Genomic DNA, 14,655 nt, shown 5'->3' with positions numbered 1-14,655 from the left:
CCGTTAAGAACCAGTGTCACAGAAGGTCCCTCAGATTTGTAGTGAACCATGTGCACTACCAATTTATATACTCCTGTTTGGCCTGTCTGCAGCTCTGTGGGTGTTTATGAAATGTATGATGGTAGTGGCAGCCTTCCTGAGAAGACTAGGGGTGCAGGTCTACCCTATCTAGACAACTGGCCAATCAAGGGCCGATCCAGGGCTCAGGCAGCATCCAATGTTCAGCTCATCCAGTCAACGTTCATGGGTCTAGGTCTCTTGATAAATGTGGAAAAGTCTACTTTCCCTCCAGTGCAGAGAATAGAAATTATTGGAGCAGTGTTCAACTCCATTCAAACTAGAACCTACCTCCCAGAGGATCGGTTTTGGACAATCATGTCCCTAATAACATACCTCAAAGGCCATCCAATCGTAACAGTCAGAAATTGTTTGAGGTTTTTAAGCCACATGGTCTCATGCACATATGTAGTGCAGCATGTGAGGCTGTGCCTCAGTCCCTTCAGATGTGGCTGGCCTTGGTATACTCACCAAACTGCCACCATCTGGATGCTGTACTCATGGTGCCTCCTTAGGTTCTTGTCTCCCTCAATTGGTGGGGGGACTTGCACAGTATTTGTGCAGGGGTTCCCTTCATATGGCCCCAATTATCAATGACCCTAGTCTCAGACCCATGGGGAGCTCACTTGCGGGCCCTTAGAACTCAAAGACTTTCATCTTCAGAAGAACTTTCTCTATACATCAGTGTCAGAAAGAGCAATTCACTGGCCTGTCAAGCCTTCCTGCCACACATTACAGGCAGAAATTTGTTTGTTGTTATGGACAGTACTGCTGCCATGTTTTCTCTAAACATGTTTTCTCTTCCCTCCTTTTTTAGGAAGTGATTCAACTATGGAAATTTTGCATAGTCCACTCAATGAATCTTGAGGTCTCTTATCTTTCAGAAGCGCAGAACAAGCTGGCAGATCGCTTAAGCAGGACTTTCTCCAGTCACCATAAGTGGTCCCTTCACCCAGATGTGGTGAAGGGCATTTTCCTGTAGTGAGGCACTCCCCAGATAGACGTATTTACAACCCAGAACAACAGAAAGTGTTATCAGTTCTGCTCCCTGCAAGGCTACAGTCTGCAGTCTGTCACGGATGCCTTTTTATTACCATGGATACCACACCTTTAATATGCCTTTCCCCCATTCTGTTCAAGCACAGAGTACTTGACAAAGCAAGCAGAACCGAGCCCGAGTCATTCTAATAGCTCCAGCATGACCCTGCCAACACTTCGCCACTCTACTGGGCCTATCAGTGACAACTTCAATCCCACTTCTGTTACATCTGGACCTGATTGATCTCTGAGGACCATGGTTGGCTGCACCTGAACCTGAGCTCCCTTTACTTAGCAGCCTGGAACCTCCCTGGCTAAACCCCAAGGAGCAAGCTTATTTGGCACAAATTTGTCAGGTCCTGCTAGGTAGCAGGAAGCCCTGTACCAGGTCCACTTACCTTTGCAAGTGGAAGGGATTTTTGGTTTGGGCATGCCAGTGAGGGGTCTTGCCCATGAGGTCATCTTTACAAGAAATACCCAAGTACCCGTTACACCTGAAGCAGCAAGGTTTAACTCTTACCTTTATCAGGGTTCACCTTGCAGCAATATTGGCTTTCCACCCCTGGATGGATAACAAATTTGTGTTTTTACATGACATGTCTGTCAGATTCCTGAAGGGACTAGTGAGAACCCGTCCTTCCTTGGGACCTGAGCTTGATCTTATCAACCATTGGCAACATGCTCCTTCTTGTACCTCTCTTGGAAAATGGTGTTTTTAGCGGCCATCACTTCAGCCAGAAGGGCCCCTCACATCAGAGCCTCCACAGACCATCTTCTTTAAAGACAATGTACAGTTGTGTCCTCACCCCGGTTTCCTGTCGAATTTGGTATCACAATTTCATAACCATCCGGCAATTTATCTTCCTGTCCTTTACCCAAAGCTGCATATGAATAGGGAGCAGCAGTGCCTTCACTCCATGGACATTAGATGAGTCTCAGCTTTCTACATAGAACGGACTAAACCATTCAGAAAGTCAACCCAACTGTTCATAGTGAGGATGTAGGGTCTCCTGATTTCTTGCAGACAGTCTCATCCTGGATCACTTCATGCATTCGTACTTATTTCGATCAAGTGGGAGCTCTGCCTCCACCTTGTCAGCTCATTCCACAAGGTCTCAAGTATCCTCAACAGCATTCGTAGCGTAGATCCCTTATTCAGGACATTTTGTAAATCAGAGACCTGGTCATCGGTGCACACGTTCTCTGTCCAAATGGATTTCTGGGTGCATTAAACACAGCTACCAGCTGTCACGCCTACCTTGCCCCCACAGTAGTATGGGCATATTCCACTAGAGCTCAAGCTACTACTCTCAGGACATACCTCTTATAGAAAAATATAGAGAGAAACCATATGGAATTCTATACCCACCTTTGCAACACACTATGCATTGTGATGGACTCGGTGATGGATGCCTCCTTTCGCATGGCAGTTCTCCATATGACCCTTCCGTCCTCATCCTTGCACTCTTCTCTAACTTAGGTACTGCTTGTCAGTCACACTGTGTGGAATACAATAGGAACCATCAGTCGAAGAAGAGAAGAGTTACTTACCTGTAACAGGAGGTTCTTCGAGGTGTGTGGTCCCTATTTGTATTCCACTTCCTGCCCCCCTTCCCCTATGCTTCAGAACTTTCAAATTCATGATGGGGAAGGAACTGGAGACACAGTTTGTCTGCTCCGTCCTTTGTCACCTCAGATGGACACACAAGCCGAGTCAGGGCACATGTGCGGATCACTGGATTCTTCTTTCAAAGTTCTCTAACTTCAGGCACATAGTGCACATGTGTAACCTTCAGTGGAATACAGATAGGGACTCCATACATCTCAAAGAACCTGCAATTACAGGTAAGTAACCTCCTCTTCTCTGCTTCTCTGATTTCACTCTGAAATCCACCATTTGCCCATGCATCTTCAACACCTTTTCAGGACCTAAGCTCTCATCATCTAAAGGAAAGGAAGCATGCTCTGTATTCAGCACTTCATCTGAGTGAGATGGTGACTCTTCATCATCTTTGCATCAGACTGCACTTCTTCCCTTTCAGATTTGAATCTGATATCTGGAAATGTTTACTTGAACATCTCTGCTGAAGCTATCTGGTACTTGAACCATTCCCTTGGCACTAAAGTATATAATTTTCACCTGATGCTCTGCTATATCAAATCAGTGAGCTCAAGGAGCTTCTTCAGTACCTATTCTCCAGTGGTTCTTGGCATTCTCTAGGTAATTGTCTGGTGTGGGACAAATGCCCAGCTAATCCACTCTTAGAAAGCAAGCAGTGGGATCTGGGCTTCCTTTTAATTTTCTTCTCTTTTGAGTTCTTCCCCTTGCTTAAAAAGAGTGAAGGAAGGACATAGCCTTCAGCTGAATAATGATGACTTTGAGGCAGATCTACAGGTGACATGAAGCTTCAATGATAAGAGCTTGTAGAATAGTAGTGGGATTCAATCCACTTATTATCTATTAAGTAATTCAGAGTTTAACATTGACTTTGGTGGGCATAGCATTAGGGCCTTAAGGAGCTTATTCAATGCCTGACGTGGGATCTGAAATTTCTATTATCTTTTATCCAGGAAAAATTCCATCAGCTGTTAAACATCCTGCAGCTGCAACACAAAGGAAGAGTGGCCCTTCTTATAACCTAACACTTGAGGAATTCCCCCATGAATTTGTGGGCTCAACCACCCTAACTTCAGAGGTTTGGCTACCTTTACCAATTAACCAGAAATCAGATGGGTAACCCCTGAAACCTATGATAAATATGGGTGGAAAGCCCTTCAGATTTGCCTCATAATAAGGATTAACTGAAGCTCGATGAAAAGGACATTGAAATCTTAATTAACAGAAGTTATGACCATGAACATAGAGAACTACTACAAAGTTGTAGCCAACTGTAATTATAATCTCTGGAGTTACTTAGTTTCTGCCATTGACCGATCTTTAGAGGCTAACAAGTAGACATTTAATCCATAGTCCAAAAAGATATGGTGGTGGTGAAACATGTACTAACAGCTACATATATTATTTTTCAGACTTTAATACATGGTTCACTAACATCAGTGATAGTGTTGCAAAAGCTGTATGCCTGGGCCGCCTCCCAAAAATATAGAGCAAATTGATGGATTTTCACTCTGACGGTTCTGCTTGTTTAGCAACAACATAGATGACAGGTTATAATGGAAACCAGCACCCCACAGAACATTCACTTGGATTCACCCAATTCCTTACTGCTACTCGGAATCAATTGCAGTACTCATATCTGCCTCAGTAGTCATTTTTTTCAGCTCCAGCAGAAAAACCTGGAAAATGTGATTGTAAAACTACAAAAATTGGCAGGGTTTTTCAGCAGGAATAGCATTGAACAGAAGCTTAAGAACCTATTGGCTTAGTTTGTGCCCTTAAGCACAGTCCTGTGCACAAAAGCAGTGCTGCTCCAAAAAAGAGCTAATGAGACTTTGCCGGAGTTACCAATTAACCTCTTTGTGGATTGTTCTTTTCTTTAACTTGCAAAATTAGAAGACTCTTTTCTTATGCAGAGAGTTACAATTGCTTCTCTCCCCTGCTCCTTTAAGAAAGTATTTTAGTACTGTGTTGTATAAGTAGCAGATTATCTTCCCCTTACCTGTACACATGAGCTCAGCAATTGGAGTCAAAGATCTGCCCCTCTGTACCCACCTGTGGCAGGGGGAGAAGTAATGACCCTGCAGAGCCAGATCTCCCCACTATGCCCAGAGCAGCTGCCAGCAGGGATGCCACACAGGAAAGCGAGAAGAGACATTAACCCCTCTCCCATCCTTATTCTCATGTATGACGGTGCCTGGATGGGCCACTGTCTGTCCCTATTTATTATATAAGTCATCTTAACTAATTTTTTCATGCATTTGTAGATAAAGGGTAGCTATTAAAAAAAATCAACATGTCTTTAAAAAGACACCATCAACTCAATATCTAGTCCAGGGGTCGGCAACCTATGGCATGCGAGATGATTTTGAGTGGCACGCATCAGAGTTGTATAATTTTGGTGGCACTGGGCCCATGTCACAGGGGAGAGGGGCAGAGGAGGGGAAGGAGTGTGGCTAGGAGGGAGGAGCAGCAGGCATGTGGCACTGCTTGGGGCCAGGAATAGCTCCTGGCCAGGGTGCTAGGCCCACATCAGGTGGGAGAGGGATCAGGTGGAAGGGGTGGGGGTGGCCGCTATGCGGCACTGCATGGAGCCAGGAGCGGCTCCTGGCCAGGGCACTGGGCCCATGTCGGGGGGGGAGGGGGTAGCAGCCACTGCGTGGTGCTGCTTGGGGCTGGGAGCAGCTCCTGGCCAGGGCTAGTGGTGTACCTGGGAGGGGGCATGCCCCCAGGCACCAGCCTGTGGGGGAGTGCCAGCCGGGCCCTCGGAGGAGGAGCCGCCCCCCACTGACATCCTCAGTGGCTGCACCAACCTGACCCCTCGTCCTCCCGGCCCCTCCTCTGCCCCCATACTGTGGACATCGAGGGAGCTGCAGGGGCCCTGGCCATGCATGGGCCAGGCAGCCTTCCTTCCACCTGCCGCTGGGCGGCTCAGAGGCATCTACCCCTTTCACTCCCGCTCCCCACCGGAGGGGCCGGGTTGGCACAGCTACCGGATTGTCAGCAGGGAGCGGCTCCCCAGAGGAGGGCTCAGCCACACCTGGGGGCATGGCCCCTTTGGTACGCTACTGCTGCTGCACCTGCTGCCCCCACAGCGGTGCAGTGGGAGGAGGAGAGCAGGAAATGGGCCTGCAGACACCCCTCTCCTGCCACCGCTGCTGCCAGGAGGGTGCAAATACAAATTTTGGCATTGGGGCACCGGACACCCAAGGTATGCCCTGGCCAGAGTGGCTGGGCCCACGGCATGTGGGAGAGGGGCGAGGAGAAGACTTGGCACACCATTTTCCAAAGGTTGCCGACCCCTGATCTAGTCAGTTTTTAAAAACTGAGTTTAAAAGTAATTTTGAATTTCTAAAATTTTCAGGGTGATGAAGAAGCGAGCCTTGGGTTACCTATTAGCCCCTTCATGGACCGTTCTTCTCCTCAACTTGCAAAATTACAAGAATCTTTTATTACTCACATAGTTGGCCCCCTTTGTAATTCCTATGATGCAGCTGGTTTACTTCCAGGCCGATGGCTTGATGAAGAGGAGGATGATATAGAAAGTGCTGAAGATGATAATGGAGAAGAAATGGAGAGTGAAGAAGAAGAAATGGAAGATGATTTTGGTCAAAGTAAGATAAGATGCTTGTTTGAATTAGCACACACAGTTTTTTTTAATGGATTTGGATGTGGCAATGCTTGATTGAACTTATACATCATAATAATTATGTATTTTTGCCCTTTCACTTTGGCTACTTGTATGTAAGGAGGAATAAAATTATCTCCTCAAATTAATTTTGACTTAAACTTAGAAAGAGTTTTACAACCTGAGATAGAAATTAGTTAATTATTCCCATTTCCTTAAGGACTTAACATTAAATACAGAATGCCAATATTTGCTGTGATTGAGCACCCATTTCTTTCTTGCTATGTTGAGTTCAAACCTACCCGTTGTACAGAGTAGCATCTAGATAAACAACAACTCTTGCTAAACAGAGAATATAATTATCCTATAGTTGATTGTGGCTAGAATATGAAAAGAGTGTTTTTAATTTTACAGAACTACAAAGAAAGAAAGGCAGAAGGCGAATATTTTGCCAGCTAATGCACCATCTGAGTGAAAATCACAAAATATGGAAGAAAATGATTGAAGAAGAAGAAAAAAGTAAAGCAGAAGGGAGTAAATTGCAGTCAGATAACTCATCCTTACCTCAAACAGATGAAATTCAGGTTATTGAGGAAGCAGATGAAGAAGAGGAACGACAATTAGGAGAGGAGAAATCATGCTGAGAAAACCTCAGAGTGGTATAGAATACAATAGCAGAAAGTATATACACAGTTTTCACTGTGCTGACTTTAGACTAACACAGTTAACATACAGTTGAAAGGCCTTAATACTGTGAGAGGATTCTTGCCGTTCTGGCAGAATCCCACTCCTATGCACTTTCACCACATGGAATATAAAACTTTATTCAAAGATTGAATATTGAATACCATGATGCAAAATTCTCTCTGCCCTTTTTGGTGTACAAATACCTTGATATAATGCTGCCTTGCTGAATTCAAAGCTCTTATTTTCCATAAGATACCTACAGTTCTCAAAAAAGTCAGTGACTTCAGTTACCAAAGTGGCCAGAACTTTTTGCTTACATAGAAATGTTGGGTAGATCCTCATAATATTTTGAGATTCGTATTTCATGTTGGTTTTGAACATGAATATGAAAAGGAAGTCTGTGCCTTTATGAAAACCAATATTAACATTGCAGGTCAAGCCTGATTGAGGGTGTCTACTCAGTGCAATGGTTTACCTAATGCCATTATCTCAGATTGGTTTAACCATTCGATGACCGTGAAACAAAAGCTAAATTCTAATTTTTGTGGTTTAAAAAAATCCCAGATGCATCTATTTCTGATGCTTTTTACTGTTATGCATAATCTGCGTTTTATTTTTGCTGAAAATATTCAGGTTTGCAGTGGGTATTCATGACAGTTGTTGAATACAAGGCTCTCATTATATATTGCCTTGCTGTTCTGTGGTAGAACATAAAAACTGTTCAATTATTTTAATTATGAAGGGATTGTATTCTTTTAGTCAATAATGCTATATATTCCCACTGTTACTCAGGATTCATGTTTAAAAACATGTTAAACTTACCACACAGCAGATTTTATATAATTTAAAATTCTGCACCAATGTTAGATGTTAATTTTTTGAGAAAATAAGATCATAATTCATTTATTCTTTGTATGTAAAATTTCAGGAGAATTAAAGTTTATTTGGTTTTTTTAAAAAAAACTATTGTTTCAAAATGGGAAGTGTACATTTTCCCCTTACCTTATAAATCATGCATATATACATACCACAAAACATAGTGTAAACCACTCACGCTAGAGGTAAACAACTTAAAAACTTTTTACTACTGTTTTGAAAGAACATGCATATACATTGAATAAAGAATGTATTATAGTGTTGTCATTGGAATGTCAACATCTGTGTATGTCCCATATTTCAGTGCACTTTAATCTCTCATTTTTATTTTCAGTAATACACATATCGTATATTCCCTTGAATCAGATATACATCCTGGCCAATACATATAGCAGGGTGGCCAAACTGTGGCTCATGAGTGGCATGCGGCTCTTTTACAGTTAAAGTGCGGCTTGCAGTTCCTTAAGTTCCTCTCCCCCCATTCTCCACTTACCAATCTGTGGTGGGGAGCTCCGAGCTTCTGCCCCGCGGCAAGATGGTGGGGCTAGAGGGTTCTGCCCAGCGGGCGGGGGGAGGGAGGGTCTTGGGAGGTCAGTAAATTTGGCTACTCCTGACATATAGAATGCGGAACACAACTACTATGTATTTGTAATGCCCCATACCAGTATAAATACAGTTACAGTATTACAGAGTACATGGGGGTTTAGGTTATTTAAGTGGGAAGTTTAGACATTCCACAAAAGGTATCAGGACAACTATCATTATAAGGATAATTGCAAATAAACTGCATAAACTAATTAGGCTGCAAGTGTATAATTTATGCAAACAGTAAACAATGCTAATTTTAAATGTGTGCCTTTTAATACCAAACAAGTTTTTAAATTCTGCACAGTGAATAAACCCAGACATACGTTTTTCATTAATCTTGCAGACTTTATCTAAATTAATCTTTGTTTATACCTACATCTCAATTGGGGAAAAAATGTAATTTCCTTAAGATAAATTTAGTGTAAACCATTATGGTACCAAGGATTTTTAATCTAATTTTGTACAATTGGCCAATCTAAGTAATTAGAAATGGAAGGTCTAAGTTGTTTTTGCATCAGTTTAGAAAATCAGTAAAACACACTTGTTGTTTATTATACAGTCAGTGCCAAATTCCCCTACTGCTGCAATCATTGCAACCACCACCTCATTTGTAACACCTAAGCAGTGTTCCCACCAAATATTCTACCAGTAATAGCATTTAGCAAATTTAAGTTGACATTTATTGATTTTGCATTTACTCTGTACATTCTGTTCATAGATTTCTGTAAAAAATATTTGAAATCCTGTAGCAGTTATGCTCCACTTGCATTATGCTTTATTAATCACTCAATATCTTGTGTATTCAGCATATACATGTGCACATAAAAATGCACACTGTATCACATACCGTTTAGTTTCAGTTTTGTTTTACTTGCTAAAGTGATGGGAAATACTTTTGCATAAAATATAAATTCAATATTTTAATTCACAACTTTCCTTTTTATTTCGCTAAATTAAAACTTTTATTAACAGAATATTGGAAAGATAATAGGGTAAGAAAAAGTTATGTTTATCTTATATTATGCATTGGCAGCACTTTTCACTGGCAGGTTTCCATACAGTTAGTAGAAGTGCAGAAGCAGCCTTTGGAATTAAACAGGAGAGATTTCAGTGCTTTGTAAATTATACCCCTTTGGTACCTGCTCAGACTGTCTTTCTAAGCTATAATAACTTGTCACAGAGACAAGATTCATCATAAAACAAAATAAAACCAACTTGGAATGTACATAATGTACATGTATATAATATGTGACTAATCCCAGTTTGAGATTAGGAAACTAATGGAGGTAATGACATCATTACTAAAGGTCATGTATTTGCAAACATGGCTATAATAAAAAGTGAAGAACGTGGTTTTACTATCCCAACAAAGGGAGGGGTCAGAATACTGGCTATGCTGCCATCAGCAATAATAAATGATCAAGTAAGTAGGCCAGGCTAGTATGAGCATAGCATTCTCACTGTGCATTCCATCCCTCAGCTCCAGTCCATTTCTGGTGTGAGTTCAAGGCCATCAATTAATTACAATCCTCTTATATTTTCATTCATGACCGCCAAGACAGCTGTGCTTCTCTGGCACGGGTCACAAAGCACATACGAGAGAGATTCTTATTTGAGGGAGTCCTAATTATGAAATGAGATTCCACAGGAACTTGGACTAACGTGGATGTTAACCACCTTTAGGGAACTCTGCAGATTCTTTTTCTTTGAGAAAGTTTTCCCATCATCATTGCATAGATGTAAAACAAACAAAAGAAACCCTCTAAAAACACCAAAAAGACATCCAAAACAACCTTTCCCAAATATTTATTTAATGAAATCAGAGCTTCCTATAGCCAGGGAAGAGGAAAGTACAGATATTTCCACGAGGCCCATTAAGGTCCCCATTATGTAGATCTAATTTACTTGGGAATTACTTAGAAACTATTGTGCTGGATGTTGTACAAAACCTAAGATATATAATACTATAAAATGTTCTTCCTGTTCAGCAAAGCCTTCATTTTGGACAAATGGGCCATCTCTCTGTTTGAAGACATAACCAAACAAATTAACAAGATTCTTTCCTTCCAAGTGGTTTCCTGTAGACTCTCTTCACTGGGCTCTCCCTTTTCCTCAATGTCTGCTTTGCAGTATGGATGGAACCAGATTGTAAACTCTGCTCTTTCTGTGGACCCATTTTTTCCTATGACTGTGGGAGACGTTAGAGTATTATGTTGGGGCCGCAGATCTAGTCAAAACCAATTAATGACATCCTCCTCCAAGCTCCCTTTCCACAGCAATGCTAGACAGATGAATCCAGGATTCATGATGGCAAGAGCAATGCAGCACTCCTTGAGGGAAGTGCCCACGCAACAAAACTGCTCCCAGAAAGAATTGATTACCTCAGTAAAACCCTATCTGAGAAGTGTATTTGTGTTTCTCGCATTCAACCTTCTTTCTTCTAAGAAAAAGGATATAAAGAACTCTGATATAAACTCTGTCACTTCATCTGAGAAATTGGCAGACAGGTCCACCAAAAGCAAATAAAAAATTAATGTGAGGAAAAAACTTGAGGGGATTGAAACATTTTGAGTTCCTCCTCTGAAGAAGAGGGCAATTTCTGTTTCTTCCCCTTTGGAAAATGAGAAAGAGGATGTGCTTTCTCGCTGGCACTGCAGTCCATAGAGACAAATTTAGACATGTTACTTTAGCCATTTCCAAAACAAAAGGACTTGGGGATAGTGGAGATTGATTACTGATTCTTTCCCGGATACTGCTGTTACTACTGTTGGAGTGTTGCCTGGGTCGCACAGGGACTTATCAGTTTGAAGGGACAGAGGAGGAGAAAGACCTGGGTGTATTGGTTGATCACAGAATGACAATGAACCATCAATGTGATGCAGCTGTGAAAAAGGCTAATGCAGTCCTAGGATGCTTCAGGCGAGGTTTTTCTAGTGGAGAGAGGGACATGTTAGTACCATTATACAAAGCACTGGTGAGACCTCATCTGGAATACTGTGTGTAACTCTGGTCTCCCATGTTTAAGAAAGATGAATTCAAATGGAACAGTGCAGAGAAGGGCTACTAGAATGATCCAAGGAATAGAAAACCTATCTTATGAGAGGAGGCTCAAAGAGGTTGACTTGTCTAGCCTAACCAAAAGAAGGCTATGGGGAGACATGATCGCTTACTAGAAATACATCACAGGGACATATTTATCCCAGGGAAAAGGAGGAGTTATTTAAGTTAAGCACCAGTGTGGACACAAGAACAAATGGATATAAACTGGGCCTCAAGAAGGTTAGGCTCAAAATTAGCTGAAGGCTTCTAACCATCAGAAGAGTAAAGTTCTGGAACAGCCTTCCAAAAGAAGTAGTGGGGGCAAAAAACCCCAACTGGTTTCAAGACTGAGCTAAATAAGTTTATAGAGGGGATGGCATGATGGGACAGTGTACAATGGCATGTGGCCCATTGGTTACTGCCAGTAGCAAAAATCCCCAACGGCTAGAGATGGGACATGAGATGTGGAGGGCTTTAAGTTACTACAGAGAATTCTTTCCCAGGTGTCTGCCTGGTGGGTCTTGCCTACATGCTCAGGATCTAACTGGTCACCATATTTGGGGTTGGGAAGGAATTTCCTTCCAGGTCAGATTGGCAGAGGGGGTTTTTCACCTTTCTCTGCAGAATAGCGCATGGGTCACTTGCAGGTTTAAACTAGTGTAAATGGTGAATTCTCTCTAACTTGAAGTCTTTAAACCATGATTTGAGTACTTCAGTAACTCAGTGATTTCAGAGGTTAGGGGTCTATTACAGGAATGAGTGGGTGAGGTTCTGTAGCCGGCAATGTGCAGAAGGTCAGACTAAATGATCACAATGGTTCCTTCAGACTGTAAAGTCTACGGGTCTATGATGGATTGGCTCTGCCACTGAAGTGATCTCAGGTACAGTGCAAGTGTGTGTGGACAAAAAGGTGATTCATTAGTTGCATTCTTCCATAATGCAGCTGTCAGTTATTCTCTTAAGTCTCTTCATTCCAGAATAAGTTCTTAATTGGTGAGTAATCATTTGGTGTTTTCCTTCGGTATTGCTGCATAATTGATTCTTAAAGCATAGAATATTCCATAGTTATGGTGCTGAATTAAAATAAATCTGGTATATTTCAATCTTTTGATACTTAGCATAAAATGTTGCCTGTTTTTGCAGTAACACTTTTTCCTTCATTTAAAGCTATTAGCCTTTTTCAGCCATGATGAATGTCTTTACCCTGCCCCTTTTTTCCCTCTTTGCTATCATACCGCTAAAACATAAACAAAAAATACAGGGGAAGTATCATGGGAAGAAAAGAGAGGACATTTCATTGAACTACTAGCAATACCCAAAGAATTTGTGGTGGCAAAATGGAAACTTTCACCTATCGGTTCCTATCAGAGTCTTCCTTATCTTCTGTGGCCTCAGAGGCTACTCAGTTTACAAACAACGAGGCCAACTAATTCTTCTTTCACAGTTGCATTGGCTTTTAGTATATGTTTGCACAGTGCCTAGTACAGTGCAACTTCAAGCTGGTTGGCTACTAGTGCCATCACAATATAAGTGTTTAATAAGAAATTATTTGGGGGCAATTCAAGACTTAAATTATTCTTTTTAAATTAGGTTAGATTTCACGTCCCCTAACTGAGTAGCATAGAGGAGAAAATTAGTAGTAGTTTTGATTATATCATGTCATTCATCATAAATTTCCAAGAGGGCTTTTTGCAGGTTGTGGAGACGCTTTATGATGCTTTTGTTGCCCTTAGAGTTCCCTTTGGAGGATTCATTCAGAGCTTAATCCAGAACGGGAAGTTCAGGAGGAAACAATGCAAGTCATGACAACATGTAAAGCCAGGTGGGGCAGCATTATGATCTCTTCAGAGAACGTTTCAGCTTCTTATTCATTATGTACCTAGGAGCAAAATCTCCTTCCATCAGAATTGTTCTTTTTTGTACAAAACTTTAGGGCCTAATCCCAACTAACAATATCCATGTCCTTCTACATTCAGAAAACTAACTGCAGAATCTAATTATGCAGCAGGACAATTTATCAAATCAGTGAAAGGTCTGGCTACCACAGAAGCTCAAACTGATTTAACTCTTTCATAGCTACCCATGGTAGGGGATAAAAGGTACGGGTTATATAAATGAGCTCTTAGCCTCCAATACAATTCCACCACACTTGTTGGAACTATCTCCACTGAGGCTGCAGAGCCTGCAAAAGTTACTACAGCCTTAGACCTGAATTAATACCACCATCCACCCCAGCATAGCACAGAGGGGGAACTCTCTCTTCTCCTTCTTTTTGTTTTACAAAAATCCCAACCCTTTAAACTTAAAACTGCAACTCCATTTGTTTTGGAGGATTTCTCTCACTGATTAACATTGGAGAGGATGGATATTTTGGGAGGGATTTGGAGGGAGGTGAGGAAAAGATCTTAAAGCAGGGAATGCCCTCTCCATATTGCCATTTAGTTTGTGGAGGGAACGATGAGGTGACAAATCTTTGCCTCAGCGGGGCCCTCTGTTGTCTCTGGCTGACCTCCAAGAAGGAAGCTTTCACTCAGGGCATATCTCTAGCTGATGTGGCTCTTTTAAATGTGTTCCCCGGTTGACTTGCTGCTGTCAGCAAGTAAGGGATGAACATGTCCTCGGTGTTAGAATGTCAGTGTGCTCAGTGCATTCCCCAGCAGTTTTGTGTGTTCTGTGTAGCAATTGGACAGGGCAGATTTTTGTTCTCTATGTGGATAGGGGATAATTATAGGTGAATGAATATTGGTTTAAAGGCACAATTTGAATCTTTTAAAACTATTTTAAAGAAATTCCATTGCCTAACCAGGCATCTTTTAAATACTATATCCTAAAATTTAAAAAGATTTTTTCTGCTCCCCTGTTGGTCTCTATAATGTCCTTCTAGGAGAAGAAAAACTGACTATTCAGGGAAAATATTGAACTTACATACACACAAAATGCTGTCATGCATAAAGTAAACAAACTGAAAAAAATAGAGAAACTAACTTTTTAGTTATATTTATTGTAGATGATAAACTATAGTAAGTACATACGTTTCAGAGAGAAATGTGATTTTTCAAGTTGCCAAATGTCCCTTTAAATAATAAACAGCTGTTATTGAGGCTGAATGATCATCTCAGAATAA

The 14,655-nt window shown here is 41.6% G+C and overlaps 2 protein-coding genes across 2 annotated transcripts in view; one reads left to right on the top strand and one right to left on the bottom strand.

Moving 5' to 3' along the window:
• PDE3B (phosphodiesterase 3B) overlaps positions 1 to 8,490 on the top strand; it is a 238,160-nt gene extending 229,670 nt beyond the window's left edge. Inside the window, exons 16-17 of the mRNA XM_067540721.1 lie at positions 6,078 to 6,327; positions 6,756 to 8,490. Of these exons, the coding sequence (XP_067396822.1) occupies positions 6,078 to 6,327; positions 6,756 to 6,985 (480 nt within the window). The 3' untranslated portion in view covers positions 6,986 to 8,490. The remainder of the gene's footprint in view (positions 1 to 6,077; positions 6,328 to 6,755) is intronic.
• Positions 1 to 14,655, bottom strand: part of PSMA1 (proteasome 20S subunit alpha 1) — a 505,652-nt gene that overhangs the window by 289,953 nt on the left and 201,044 nt on the right. The window lies entirely within an intron of this gene.

This window comes from Emydura macquarii, unplaced genomic scaffold (genome assembly GCF_026122565.2).
Source record: "Emydura macquarii macquarii isolate MOO-44397 ecotype Brisbane River unplaced genomic scaffold, CSIRO-AGI_Emac_v2 contig_587, whole genome shotgun sequence".
NCBI lineage: Eukaryota > Metazoa > Chordata > Testudines > Chelidae > Emydura > Emydura macquarii.
This window is presented reverse-complemented; position numbering and strand designations above follow the sequence as displayed.